A 15,115-nucleotide genomic window follows, 5' to 3' on the forward strand; every position below is an offset into this window, starting at 1 on the left:
CCCAAAAGGCCTTTATGTAGCCACCAACACAGGGTGTTTTTTTTGCCCTTATCAGCCTAGGAAGGGCCCTGCCCCCTTCCTCCAGTTTTGCTTCCTGGGCTGAAAGGAGTCCCTAGGCCACACCTAACTTATACAAAGGCGGGATTTGTCCAGGGCTATGCCACTTTCCTCAACTTGCCTCAGCCACTCCAAATATTCAATTGATTGGGGAATGGAAGGACGAAGGGCAGGAAGCCTTAGGGCCTGGACAAAACAGGGGCCGAGGAGAGAGATGCCTCTATGTAACAGGAGAGTTAAGGGGATACCAAAAGAAATAATCTCAGAATTGCAGGAGCTTCCTTTATCAGTAAACTTCCAATGAAGTTACTGTTAAGACCCAAAAAGTTCCACCTCTCAGTCTTGATTGAGGGGTCTCCCCTACTCTACCCAATATAAGCTCTTCCACCTCACTGAAAGGATGCTGCAGTTTGCAGGATTCTCTGTACCTCAGAGTAAATCAGTCTCCCAAAGAATCAAACAGATGGGCCCAGCTCACACTATCTAGGGGGGGAAAAAAAAAAAAAAAGGCAACAGAGGACGCTGTCCCAAGTTCTGGAAGCCTGTTAAGAGTCCAGTGATATGGCTCCCTGAAGAACAGCAAAAAGTTGAATTATCAGCATAGACAAATCCAAGAGGATGAGAAGTCTCCCAAGAAGAAACATGCAAGGGCTCACAGAAGCTAAGAAAAAGTGGCTCTTGACACCTCTCAGATGCACCTGCAGTCTCCAAGCTGCATCTGGAGGCTGCAAGAAGCTTCAGTGTGAGAGCTTCTTACATGAAACACCCACCCATAGTAGAGGCATCTCCAAAGTACATTTGGCTATGGAAGAAACCCAGAACTCACAAGAGCATGTTTCCCACATGGTCCCAACCATCAACCTGGGCTGGAATCCCACCACAGAAAATGCAAGCATGCAAGTTTTTCTTTGGAATCTATCATCCCCTTACCCACTTGCTTCCACATCTCAAGATAGAGAGACAAAACCAGAATTCTGCTGCAACGTGTTTATTATGTGCCAAAAAAACTACACCACAGCTTACTCCACACATCTGTTGTAGGAGAGTGCAGTCTTGCCTGCATATACTACAATGAGGTAGAGACTTCACACACAGCTTCACAAAACCCACAGAGTAGCTGGGATATGCAACAATGCAACATCAGCTCAGCAGGAGGGAGGAGGGGAATTATGACACTGGTTCTTTGGCACACAGCTTCCCTAAGAGGGGCAAGTAGTATTAAAATAAAAGAAGGAAAGAAAATAGTCAAGTTTTCAAATTCCAGTAGCATTTCAGTCAACTGCAACTGTTGATTCATACATTCCTCAAATGAAATATATTAAGGAAGGGTACTTGTCCCCTCTAAAAGAAAGGGCTCCTGTGAGCCTTCATCTGCCCCCACCAAAAAAGCAGCCCTTTTTTTTTTTTTTTAGCTCAGTTACAAAAGAAAAAAAGTCCTGTGATTTTGTGATTAAAAACTTCTATCAACCCTCCCCCCCCATGTAAGTGCAACTTAAGAAGGTGCAATAAACCATTTAAAACTATATACAGCAGCCGCTCTAACACCGTTTTTCCAGTCCAGTTTCAAATAAAACAAAATTTTTTTTCTTGGTTGCAAATGCTTTGATTCGCAACTGTGAGAAACAGTGACCAGCAGTCCCCCAGACACAAATTTGCTATAATGTTAAAAGCTGCCAGGAAAGAAAAAAATCTCTTGTTCCAAACGACTTAAAAACTGTTTTAAGGAGTGTAAAAAGGAACCGGTAAAAACCCTCGAGCGTAAAATATGAAATATGATTTTGGTTTAAATGAAGAGCAAAGTCTCCTTGTTGTTTACAGTAAAAAACACCAGCTGAACACTCAGTTTATGCCGTTCAGGTGGGGGTTAAATAAATGGAAAGGCACTGTATGGCAACTGCAAGAATGAAACCAATGAGACCTGTGCATCATCACCATCAGTATTGCAAGGAATGTAAAAAAGCGCTTTAATAAATAAACCTAGATGTAGGCATCCGTGTCAATACCTTCTGGACATATAGTTGTTTTTTTGTTGTTGTTGTTTGCTTTTTTTTTTTTTTTTTTTTTTTTTTTTTTTTTTGTTTTGTTTTTTTTTTTTTTGTTTTGTTTTTTTGGTTTTCATCTGCAAAATGAGGAACTAAAATCTGGGAAAACTACAGTCGCTTGAGGGGTGATCCCAAGGGCCCTTGCCTTGGTGCACCCCCTGAAAACAAAACCCAACAAAACTCATTGTGCATTAATTAGTGCAGAAACAAAGACAGATTCAGCAAGTGCAAAGGTGACTACGATTTTCCCTTGTCCATGGGAAACCAGCTCCCTGGTCGCCAGTGGCACAGTGGTACAGGCTAATGCCTGACCTGCCAGCCTTGGGCTCCACAGGCCACTGGGCAATGCCAGCTCCTCTAGCTGGAATCTCGGTTCTTCTGGTTCCGCATCAGGGGGCTGTGGTGGCGCAGGCCTTCCATGCTATGCCTCCAGTGCCAGCAGCTCCGGCAGAAGTACTTGAAGCAGACCTGGGTTGCGGGGATAAAAGAGGAATGTCATGTCTATTATCAGCACTGGGCACAGGGGCTGTTGCACAAGTTGCTTGTTCTGCTTGGAGAGGACATTAGAGATCCCTGTGGCCTCTGTGAGGCTAGAAAATATGGTTCCTGCCAGCCTTCTCACCCAAACAAAGCCCTGGACCAACCACAACAAATTCAGTCTTGTTTCTGTGGATACTCTTAAGTAAACATGCTGGGCTCCAAACACATACCAATACTGTACAGCTTTCCTTTCCCCTCACCACAGCATCTGGTCTTCTCTTCCCCTGCCCTTCTCACCTACCACAGAGTAGCTCTATCACATGGCTCCTAATATGGAAGAATGTCTGAAAAGCTGACTATAGATTCTAATGCCAGGCTCACTTCCAAGTGAGGAGAGGTGATTGGTTTGGACATCAGTCTCAGCCCTACCTCTTGCTAGCTGGTAACCTCAGGAAAGTCATTAATTTTTTTTTTTTTTTTTTTTTTTTTTTTGTACCAGGGATTGACCACTGAACCCCATCCCTTTTTGTATATTTTATTGCAAGGCAGGGTCTCACTGAGATGCTTAGTGCCTCGCTAAGTTGCTGAGGCTGGTGGAACTCAAAATCCTCCTGTCTTACCCTCCTAAGCCACTGGGAGGCTTACAAGCTGTATAATGGCAAAAGACATTAACTTCTAAGCAACTCTCTGGAAATGAAGATCACCTGTGAAAGATTTGATCCATAAAAGACCTCCAGAGGAGACTGATCAGAAAGACACTCATGTTTAGGTTCACCTAACTATCCAAACTTCCAACTCTCACTTGGGAGCCTTAGTTTGGTTAGTTACCCAGAGACTCCAAACTGAGTGAAAAGTATTACTGCAAAGCAAGCAAAACTGAGCCTAAGAGGCCCCAAAACTTCTCCCAGAACTTGTCAAAATGTGATTTAAACCAGTAATGCAGGCATCACTTGGAAACTTGTTAGAAACATGAACTATCTCAGGATCTACCCCAAACCTACTGAATCAGAATCTTAATTTCAACAAGATTCTCTGGTGAGACACAGAATTACTTCTAGTTTGAGAAGTAATGCCAAACACATGGAGAAACAATAGAAAGCTGTCATGCTGCTGTTTCTCACAACTATGGGTACAGCCCAGGCATAAATATCAAAGCAGTCCAGATGTTCAGAGGTAAATAAGGGGGTCCTTGAGTTGTGAAAAATCAGTCCAAAGGGTCTCAGAGCTAGAGCAGCAGTTCCTGGCTCACAAGTACTATTGAGCCAATCACACAAGGTGCCTTCAAAACCACCCACGAGCAAGTGACATTGCATAGCAGCAGCCCAGGAAAAAGGCTTAAGTATCAAAATTCAATTCAATAAGCTTCCTCAAAAATCTGGATTCAACTATCTATAGTGTATCCCATGACTGCTGTCTCCTCCTCTGTGCTCTCAGACATTATGAGGTACCTTCAACACTCAATGTCACAAATATGGCTTAATTTTTCATTGAAGGAGGGACTTCAGACATTGGTGCCCAGGGCACTCACCTGATCTCGACAGAAGAAAGGACCAGGTTGAGAACTGCAAATATGACACAGAGAATCTTCTAGGTAGGGGTCAATCTGAACCTGCAGAAAAGCAACAGAGGAGGATGAGTGACTCTTCTCACCAGGCCAGATGAGCTGCAAGGACACATTATTGGGCACTTAGGAATGCAGGATATCTGTTTTAATGGTGGCTAGAAAGAATTATGAGCAGAGAGCATAGACAGCGGTACTAGAGTGCAGATTCACACCATGCAGAGCCAAGTGGCTGCCTCTAGGACTCAGGCAACCACATACCTTATTGGCCTGGTCTTCTCAGAAAGTTGTACCTCAGCCCTCTATCACCTAGTAACAGGCAATTGTTCAAAGGATTTAGGTAAGGTGGGATAAAGGGAAATCAGCTATTTAGCAATGCCAGATGAATAAGATGAGGGAACCCACCCACTCTCTCAGGCGGCTCAATCATCTTAGTTCCCTTCCTCCTGAGCCTATGAAACCAGGCCCACCCAAAGGTTATGTTAATTCTGTGGTTTGGTTCACTTTCGTAGCACAGGCCTGCCCTGGGTAGTAGCTAACACAAGTCCCTCTGAGATACCCCAAAATAAGGGCATTCCCACTCACCTTCTTGGTGAACTTGGTAGTTTTGATCTCCACAAAAGCAGCACTGACTGCTTTCAGGTAACTACGTTGGTTATTGAAAGTCACACGACCAGACCCTAGGAATAACAGACACAGGCTTACCTTCTAGCCAAATTCTCTCAAATGCCATTCTTCAACACTCAAGAAACCCTATTTCTATACCAGTGCTGTCCAACAAAAATGAGGTGCTTACATGGTTTTTAATTTTATAGTACTCACACCAAAATAAAAATGGTGGAATTTTAATAATATATTTTATTTAACCTGATGCATCCAAAATATTTTAACATGTGGAAGAAGTTGCATTTCAAGTGCTGGATAATCACATTTAGCTGGGAGCTACCATATTAGGGCTCTTATAGACCATGTCAGCATAAATCATTCAGAAAAGAGGAAAGGAAAAGACTCTTCCAGTGTAGGGAAATGCAGAGGCAGGGTAAAGGTTCAGAGTGGAAACCAAGATGCAGGCAGAACATGTCTCTGAAAGGCAGGTCCAAAAGTCACGCACACCCCTGGCCTGGAGGTAACCTGAAGTCCTAGCAGAAGAACTGCAGAAGCCCCATCTTGCCAAGTGCCGCCTCCGCCTCTGCAGTCTCTGAAGTCCTTGTTCTCAATCTGTGGCACAGCACTGATGAGCACATGGTGCTCCTTCCTGACCAGATTCAATGTGGGTGGGCAGATTAAGCATCTGGGGAGGTGGGTTACCACGTCTTGATCAGAGTTCAAGCTCTGCTCTACCTCCCAACCCATCAGAGGGATTAATCAAAACCTAATGATCAGATCCACAGACTCCCCTAACCTGGGACAGCAGGCCATGACTGCACTGTTACCCAAGTCACCCAGAATGTTCTCCCCCAGCCTGACCTGGTCTCTGACCTAACAACAGAGTTTTTCAAGAATTTTTAATAAAGGAAATTGGGTAAGTTCAGAAAACTGTGTCCTTTTAATAAAATATTACCCTGTTGTCTGCCCCAAACTGGTTTGGCTATGAACTTTGAGCTCCCCCCAAAATTCCTATCTAATGCTCACTAATCATCTTATAGAGCCTCTGATCACTTTTTCCTTCTTTGTGTGAGAAGCAGGGGTAGAAGGCTGGGTGCAGAGGGTCTAATACTGGTGACTTGTCTAGGAAAGATGCTATGCCACTGAAATAAGCTGATCCACAGACCTACATCAGGCCTCTTTCTCCACTCCCAAGAGAAAGTGCCAAAATCTTGACCTACTCCCAGTGGCCACCAAGCTTTCCAACACAAAAGTAGGACACTTACCAATGGGATACTTGTGCTTATCTGTGTCAATCCCAGCATACACCACTCCTCCAAATAGGTCATTCAAGATGGCAGCCAGGGCCTCAGCATTGAGCATCCCATGTAGGGCACCAACAAACACTGTTCTGCTGGGGTCCAGCCTCTGAGATGGGCTCCGGACAAAGTTGCTGTCAGCCAAGACCCATGGGATCACCTGCACCTGAAAACCCCCCAAAAAAGTGTATAAGCCCTGGCAGAAAGCCGCAGAGGGGGGCTCTTGTATGGCAGGGAATATGCTCTAAAAGTACTACAGTTGGGGCTGCTGAGGCCCGTGCAGGGGTGAAAAGGCACCCTCACCCATTTCAAGCACACAGGCATCAGTAAGGCACCCTTACCCATCCCAATTTGAATTTTACTGAGTTCATGTGTCCAGAATGGTGAAAGTAGATGGAAGAACAGCACTCACTCATCCTGGAGAGTAAGCAAAAAAGTTCCAAAATGTCATATCCAGAGATCCAGCAATCTGTCACAACCTCCAACTGTGTGTTCCAATCAATGGCCACATAAACTAATGAACAGAAAGTGTGGGTCCTCAAGAAAAGAAGTATTCAGAGAGAAACTAAAAGCTAGAAGCCTGAAGAACAGAGGGGTGAGGATGCTAATGATATGTGTGAGATGGTTACTGGCCCAACATATGCATCAGAGGACTTGTGGCACAAGAAAGTTAGACTGAGAAATGGTGCAAAGTCACACACAGAGATCCCTGAGATCTTAAGTAACACTAGGTTAGGAGTTGACAATGTCCTCTGCCTCTGAATCCCCTGGGTCCACAACAAAACCTGGTAGAACAGGTCTGAGTCCACATAAAGTGAACTAACAGATAACCAGATGTTTCTGGAAAAATTAATCTGTGGAATCTTTTTTTTTTTTAAAGTCTTGAAACAAGAAAAGATGAAGCAGAAACCAACAAAAACAAAATAAATACAGCAAATTCAGATGACAGATGATTAACATCTGGACGAGGGTGGTGGCAATAAACACAGAATAGGTCAAGACCAAGTAGATTTTTCAACAGAAAAGTCTTCAAATCTTCAGAACTCAGATTACCTGAGCATGGTAGGCAAATAGGGAAGAATCAAGACTAATGGGATCTAGGCCTACGTGACCCTGGGATGAGAGCAGCTGGCAGAAGTTACCAGGGCAAGCCAATTTCAATAGAAGATGAAAAAGCCCACTTTACACACAGAAGAGTTTGGGATTATAGAACACACAAAAGGAGGGCCCCCAGAAAAGTGGGGCTCAGACAGAACGGGAACCTAGAGAGGTCAATCTGGGTCTAAATGTAGCAGAGCAGAGTACATAAATTATTTGAGATGAGAAAGAAGTGAGGGGGAAGTCAAATACTGACTGTGTTTATGGGGTGGTGAAGAGTCAGAGAGAGAAGAACAAGGACAGCCTACAGCCAATGCATCAGAGAAAGATACTAAATCTCTGCAAGGTGACAAGAAGGGAATGGGAGATGGGGAAGGTGTCAGAAGGAACACTAGGGGAATGATCTGTGGTGTGACCATCATAGTCTCAAGTGTGAAAGCAGGACACACATAAGAAGAATCATGTGAACTAAGTCCTGGAATGTAATGAACTCATGCTTGCTGCCTGAGAGCCACACAGCAAGACAGAAGGCGGCAGGGGACCTGGGGGTCACTATGGGCAGCCAAAAGATGAACACGCCCCGTCACTAAGAAAGTCAGTGATACCAGGGAACACCCACAGAATAGAGTCATATTTTTAAAATATGATATGCTCATCTCAGCAAAATAGGTATTCCCCCATACCATAGATCTTCAGAAAGTAGATTTTACTTTTACTTTTTAGAGAAGTTTTAGGTTCACAGTAAAACTGAGGAGGAAGTACAGATATTTCCCATATAGTCTCTGCTCCCTCCACACATATACCTAGCTTCCTTCACCAATATTCTACATCAGAAGATACATTTGTTACAAGTGACTTCATACACCACAACATTAAATCCATAGTTTACACTGGGGATTGAACTCAGAGGGGGTTTTACCACTGATCTCTTTTTATTTATTTATTTTTTTGTTTTGAAATAGGGTCTCACTAAGTTGCTGAGGCTGGCTACAAACTTATGATCATTCTGCATCATGGCCCCAAGTAGCTGGAATTGCAAGCATGCACCACCACGGCTGACTAGATTCACTTTTTTTTTTTTTTTTTTTTAACTACTATCCACATTATGAAGCATTCTTTCTTTTAATATCTTTATTTTTTATGTGGTTCTGAGGATTGAACCCAGTGCTTCACACATGCAAGTAAAGTGCTCCACCTCTGAGCCACAGCCTCAGCACCAAGATTTACTCTTGATATCTGTTGAACATTTTATGCGTCTGGACAAATATGTAATGACACGTATCTACGATTACATGCTGAATTATATGCATTATCATGCAGAATAGTTTTGCTGTCCTAAACTATGCCTATGTATGCCTCCCTGATAAACCCCTGCCAACCACTGATCTTTTTAATAAAAAGGGCATTCTAACTTCCCATGTTATAGATGAGGAAATAAAATTTCAGAAATGTAATCCAATGTTACAAAAGTGATATGTTTGTGAATCAGATTTTTTAAAAACTCTACAATGATCCCTGCATGCAAAACAAATTGTTCTCAAATTCCATCCACTGGAACCACTTGGATAGCCTATTATAGTCAAGATTCTTAAACTCCACCCAGAATGACTCAGTAAGCCTGAGACAAGGATCTGCTTTGAGATCCCCCAGGTGAGATAACTCCATTAATGCCAAGAACACACAGACTGAAACAAAACAAGGTGTAAGGAAAGAGATATATGGATAAAACTCCCTAACTAATAAAGCCCTCAATGAGAATGAAGAATTCACAGGGTGGTGGCAGAATTTACCCACCACACACTGGGAGGTCAGAAGATCCTGAGAGCAAAACTACAGAAAAAAGTACCTGTGGTATTACTAGTTAATCCAAGAAAAGAACAATGCTGTTCTTAATTTCATCTCTAAGAGGTTTGGGATGGAAGTGTGAGCTAGATAAGGAAGAGTTGGAGGGCTAGGGATATGGCTCAATGATAGAGCGTGTGCCTAGCATGCACAATACCCCAGATTTGATCCCCAGCACTGCAAAAAATAAAAACAAAAATAAGGGGGGTGATGGGAAGAGGGAATGAACTGGGAGATAATGTCATCTCTATAGGCAAGAGTGTATATGTGTACATGCATGCACTCCCACACCATTAAGGTATAAAGGTTGGTTGTTAAACATGTAATTAGAAGATATTGTTGTATTTATTGTATGACAAGAAGAACAGACCTCATAGCCCAGCAGAAATGCCTTTTGCCTCTTGCAGTCGGCATATTTACCCATCCCAAGGAAATCCAGTGCCTCTATCTGCCAATTACACCCAGAAGGGACACCATGCTAATAACTCACCTCCTTACAGCGCATCCTTCGGCTGGACATCTTGAAGTAATATTCACTCAGGCCATCTGGGCTCAGTGGGTCATGAGAGCAAGCCTGAAGCAAGGCCCGGACTGACTTCTCTAGCTCAAAGACCAGATACACGTACCCTATTCCCAATGAGAGGAAAAATTACATTAACATTCCTCAGGTGATTACACCTCAGCCTTGGCTTTGCAGCAGCAATTTCTCCCAGGAGGAGGCCTTGAATACAATGTAATTTTTGTTCTACTCCTGAAAAGTCTTGTGGAATGGAAGCACTTGCTGTGCTATATGCCAGGCCAAGGGAGAGAGATATACCATCTCCCACCAGAAGGAAGGGAATGGCAAGCTGAGACAAAGGACCCCACCACTGCCCCACAGCTCTTTATGCCAGGACACAAGAGTATGCTCTGGTCAGCAGAGCCAGGCAAGAATGGCAGGTCTGTATCCAGTCTGCCAGGAGATGCAAGTATTGCTTTAAAAGCCTAGTTAAACCATTGGTTCAGTTTAGTGAAGAGGGGCAGAGTGAAAATAGCACCTTCTCCTTTCTATAGGGAAGGGATCTCATTTCAGACCAGTGAGTAATCAGATGCTTGGTCCTCATTCCTGCCAAATCCATAGAGATCTCAGAATTAGGTCAGGCAGTGACATAACTGGGCAGAAAATGCAGGGAAGGGAAAGCTTTTCAAATGTCTCATTCTGAGAGAGAAGACCTACTGGGATTCAAGTTTGGACGGAAGTACACAGGAAGGGGATTCAGAGGCATCTCCCACTGCACTGGAGGTTTAGACAGATGGAACATAAGCCCAGAAGAAACAGAGGGATGGGTCAAAGAGGGAGTGCTGACCACTGGAAGGTCTGTGCCCTGGAGTGCCCACCATGTTACCAGCATGCGGCTGTGACATCCCAGCACCCTTTGGTGAGATTATGTACTAAGGAGGGGAAATAAAATTTCCTACCATGTCTTTATTACCTTTAGGCATATTACCTTTGGGAGGACACCGGGGGTGCTTGCCATCCTTACCAGGCCACTCCACACTTAGAGAGCCAAAAACACGGAAGGTGTTAACCAAACCAGCTGCAAAGAGATGGGAAAGAAAGCAGAAACTGAGGCACCATTCTCCCCAGGAAAAGCACAACATTGGCTCACCTCTTTTGATAAACAATTTGGAACTGACTGCTGGTGTCAGGTGACAGGTGTAAATACCAGAAACAGAATCACGAAGAGTCTATGAAATGCACCTGTCCCCTCACCTGCTCTAGTAACACACTGTGCTGAGGCAGAGATGCATCCCCTCATCTCCTGAAAGACATTCCCCACCTTCAACTCTCGCAGCAGGTCTTGAAGGCAGCTCACCTTCCGTAATATCCCAGGGAACACCTCCTAAGAACACCTTGCAGGAGTAGATAGGGTTCTTATAGTTGCGGGGAGGAAGCTGGCCACTCCAGGTACAGGTGGCTTCATTCACAGCTTTGGAAGAAGATAAAGAAACAGACAAGGGGTCAATGAATTGACAAAGTCACCACCCTTCCTCAGAATAAACTTGTGAAGGAAGAAATAAACTGGACACAATGTTAACTGGATGCCTAGGAGAACATCCATGACTATTCTGAAAGGCAAGAAATGTCGTATCGCACCATTCTACTCAGCTTAGTTGGGTAATCCTAATTTACCAATTTTATTCCCACTAAAATTGAAAGGAATACCAAATCAGACACACAAGGTAAAAATTATCACACCCCAAGCTATTTTCAAACATGTAAGTGATAGTGCTAACCACAAAGCAGTTTTATCTAGTTATTATGCTTTTAGTATTAAATTTCTAATTACTTGAAAGTAAATAAAGCATTTTATACACAATGTCCTATAGGCTTATTGGTCCAAATAGGCCTTCTCCACAATGTTTGAATGAGAAACACTGTTCTATTATTAAGTTCAGACCAAGACAGGATAAGAATAGAAGTTAGAACATTGCCAATATACCACCATTAGCAATAACAAATCAGGAAAGTTATACTGTTCCCCAAGTCAGAACCATGACACAGGGCCTTCTTTGATGCCCAAAAATGATGCACAAAAATGGATCTGGCACTTCCTATATATACCAAACACAAATACCTTGTTAAAAGCCCTTCCTGCTCTAGGGGAATTATCTTCTGTTTGGCCCACCCTTAACATTTCTAGAGACCTGTTCTTGATGACCAATTCACTCATCTATCAGTCTGCCTGTCTCCACCCAGTGTGTGCCTTTCCTGACCAAAAAGACTGAACTAGGTGGGGGTCTGTGGCTAGTCCTTACCATAATTTGCCCCATTTCTTCAACAACAAGGCAGACATTCAAAAAAATGAACCAACGTTTTCATGTAGGACAAGGATATGGAAGTCCTTTCCCTAATAGGCACAGGCCCAACTGTCGCTACAATAAGAAAATGGGCACAATCAGCAGTATTTTATAATCAAAATGAAAATCAATATAATGGCCTCAATCAAAAGCGTAGTAATATCACTTCATGGAAAAACAATGGCACCAAAGAAAGTAAAAAGGTGGGCTGCCAAAACTATTAGGTGAATAAGGTGGCAGCACTCTTAGGGGAGAATGCGAACTGGACCAGCTCTGTAAGTAGAAAGAAACTGAAGCCTACGAAGACAACTGAATGGAGCAACTATCATGCACTTAGTCATCAACTCCAAGACCTCACAATAGAGGTTGGTGAGCATTTCCTTGAAGCATTAGTAGTCAATAGCATATATAGCTCATTTACTTCAAAGTACTGGTAGAAAATGAAAAAAACTATTTAGTATGTATCTAAGATATATTAAGAGACCAGGCACTTGATGACATCTCATACCTTAGACACTGACAAAATGGACCACCCATCCCCAGTGCATCCCTTGGGGAAGAAAGCCCCAGCATGCATTGCAGCTGTTAAGTCTTTGAATCAGAAAAGGGGTAGGGAGGTAGACCAAATTCCAGGCATCATTTCCAAGGTCTCTCTGGAGCCACCCACTGTTTAAAGAATCAAAGTAAGGGTACCACAAAGCTATCTCGATGGAAGCACACATGTGAGAGATGGTTCTAAGCCCTCATGCTTGGCACAGCTTTGTGTACCAGACTATCCATCTCCTTCCACTCAGCCTCAAAATTGTTCCTTATTCCACAGAACAAATGGTTCTTTGCATATCTGGAGACTTCACCATGCAACCAAACCTCTTCTAGACAGTTCATCACTGTGTGAACCAAGGTCACTTTCTCTCTATTCCCAGAATAAGGCCACAGGTCCCAAGCATGCCCAAGCCACACTCACCTGCAGCTTGCCGGTGCAGCCTGGCCTCCCTCTCTATGCTGAAGGGGTCTTTGGGAGCTTCAAGGAGGTCCCAGGATGGCCACACAGAAGCTCCTGGCCATCTCTTTGAAGCACTGGTTGGGGAGGGACTGACTGCAGCGAGAGCAGCTTGCTCTTGGTCCATACGGGACCCAACCCCCATCTTTAAAGGGTCTCTGGGACCACCCCCAGTCAGAGACAGGAAGGGCAGAGGAGGGGAAATGCGAAGGCTTGACTAGAGGAAGAAAAAGGAGAAAGTTTAAAGAATAGTTTTGTTATAAAGTAATAATCATACTAAGAAATAATGAAAAATACCTTATATTTGATATATTTTCTCTTAGACTTTCTTCCTGTGCATTTTTAGGATGAACTGTAGGTATACTATAATTAAATTCTCTTCCTTTTCCCATTAAACATTTTTCCACATTGCTAGATAGTTCAATGAATTTATCATGTTTTATTTAGGAAATAAGCTACATCTCACTGACCCATTTGCCTACTGTTAAATATTTAGATGCTCTTCGAGTTTTCAGACTCATCAATAGAAATTTAAGATGTTGCTTCTTCAGGGCTGGAGTGTTTTAACTTAATGGTAGAGCACTTGTCTAGCATGTACAAGGCCCTGGGATCAATCCCCAGCACTGGGGACAGTGTAGGGAGGGGGTAGCTGCTTTATTATTTTGTGTTTTCTTTGGTCAAATTCCCAGAAGTAGAATGCTAAAATGCTTTATACAGGGACCTGTGTCCTATCAAAAAGTTGGAACACGAGTTACATGGCATGCTTCTGTTGAGGCTTTTAAATTCTGATTTAGGTTAAATGATACCACATTATCGGGAAAAAAAAAAAGGTCGAAATAAGTGACAGAATATTTTAAGTTCTACTGTCTCTACATTCTCTTCTGTGTCATTCCTGTTTTTCCCATAATTAGCTCTTGAAGCAGGGTATTTGAGAAAGTTCTTTAAACAAAATCCCAAATATTAGTCTTGAGGTAAATTCCCAAGTACTTTAGTTCCATCTCAAGTACATAAACAGAACTAGAAGCAGCTCAGAACAGGGCAACAGATTGCAGCCCAGAGAAGGAAAGGGACTATTGTGGCAGCCCTTCTAGAAACAGTCTGAATAGATAAAACCAATGGGGCAGTGGGAACACCAATGACAGCTTTCCCAGTCTAAGACAGACTGACAGAAAACAGGATGGGCTCTAAAAGCCATGAATGTGAAACCATGACCATAATATCACTAAGCCCTAGGTATGGAAAAGAAGAGGGTGAGAAAATGAGCCATTCCGTATTCATTCAACATTCAGCTCAGGGGATGTGGAAATAGAAATGCAAGGCTCAGAAAGTACCTGAAATTCTATTTTATTCAGGAAGATGCCTTACTGCCAATCCCACATATATTTATTTCTATCCCTTTTCTATATTTCTATGCAATTCTATCTATACTAGCTATATCCTCCCCACCTACTCTAATCCATTTGCCAACTCTACTTAGCATGGAAATCAGACATGTCATACATAGATAAAGAATATGAGATGCATAAATTAACTGAGGCAATATTTTATAGATTTACCCTGGCCTTAAATTGAGAGTGGGCAGGGGTCAGTGGAAAAACTTAAGAGCTACAGTCAGATTTGGATTAAAATCCCAGTGCTAACTACTAATGTGATTTTTTAAAGTTATTAAAATTTTTGAGATATCATACAAAAAGGTACAATATATGCTATTGTTTAAAAGCTACACACCCAAGTGGATCAAGAAATAGGGCACTCCAGGACCCCCAAATTTACTTTTAAAATGAACTATTTTCCAGCTTTTGGAGTAACTAGTAAAAAGTCTTCAGTCTAGGACCTGAAATGTATTGCTCATGGACACTCAAAGGATCCTTGGTTCTGTTGAGAATAAAAGTCTCTACAGATGTGCACAGTGACCTCCATGCCTCTTATCATTCTACCTTCCAGCTTGCATTCTGGCACACTCCACTTCAAGCTCTAAGACAGACACTGCATGCTCCTTCCACTTGGACACACACAGGCAACACCACTCTCAAACTCCCTGAGTACATACAATCAAATCTGAGAGATGATCTGATCCAGAGCTGAAGCCACTCGTGTCTGAGTCTGAGGGGCTGCTAGAACGGGAGTCCAGGATGGGCCGAGTATCCAGGCGGGATCCTCTAACTGAAGGTGCTGGAAACTTGTCCAAATCAGACCCAAGGGGATCCAGAGGCAGGAAGCTCAATGGAGGTTTTCCTAGGACGTTTCCCAGTGGATTATGGAGCATACTCAGTACTAGAGACAAAAGAAA

General features: G+C 43.0%; 1 protein-coding gene across 17 annotated transcripts in view; it reads right to left on the minus strand.

The window, feature by feature from the left end:
* Positions 1-1,029: 1,029 nt before the first annotated feature.
* Positions 1,030-15,115, minus strand: part of CPEB1 (cytoplasmic polyadenylation element binding protein 1) — an 82,731-nt gene continuing 68,645 nt past the window's right edge. For 14 of the 17 annotated variants that reach the window (XM_079126820.1, XM_079126821.1, XM_079126818.1 and 11 more), the window contains 9 exons: positions 14,876-15,099; positions 12,790-13,042; positions 10,841-10,954; positions 10,457-10,561; positions 9,475-9,611; positions 6,012-6,210; positions 4,726-4,820; positions 4,108-4,188; positions 1,030-2,567 (listed from right to left, as the gene is read on the minus strand). In XM_079126820.1, coding sequence (XP_078982946.1) covers positions 2,457-2,567; positions 4,108-4,188; positions 4,726-4,820; positions 6,012-6,210; positions 9,475-9,611; positions 10,457-10,561; positions 10,841-10,954; positions 12,790-13,042; positions 14,876-15,099 — 1,319 coding nt within the window. In that variant the 3' untranslated portion in view covers positions 1,030-2,456. The remainder of the gene's footprint in view (positions 2,568-4,107; positions 4,189-4,725; positions 4,821-6,011; positions 6,211-9,474; positions 9,612-10,456; positions 10,562-10,840; positions 10,955-12,789; positions 13,043-14,875; positions 15,100-15,115) is intronic. The other 3 variants (XM_079126829.1, XM_079126828.1, XM_079126823.1) reach the window with 1 other exon arrangement.

This window comes from Sciurus vulgaris (genome assembly GCF_902686455.1).
Source record: "Sciurus vulgaris genome assembly, chromosome: 2".
Classification (NCBI taxonomy): domain Eukaryota; kingdom Metazoa; phylum Chordata; class Mammalia; order Rodentia; family Sciuridae; genus Sciurus; species Sciurus vulgaris.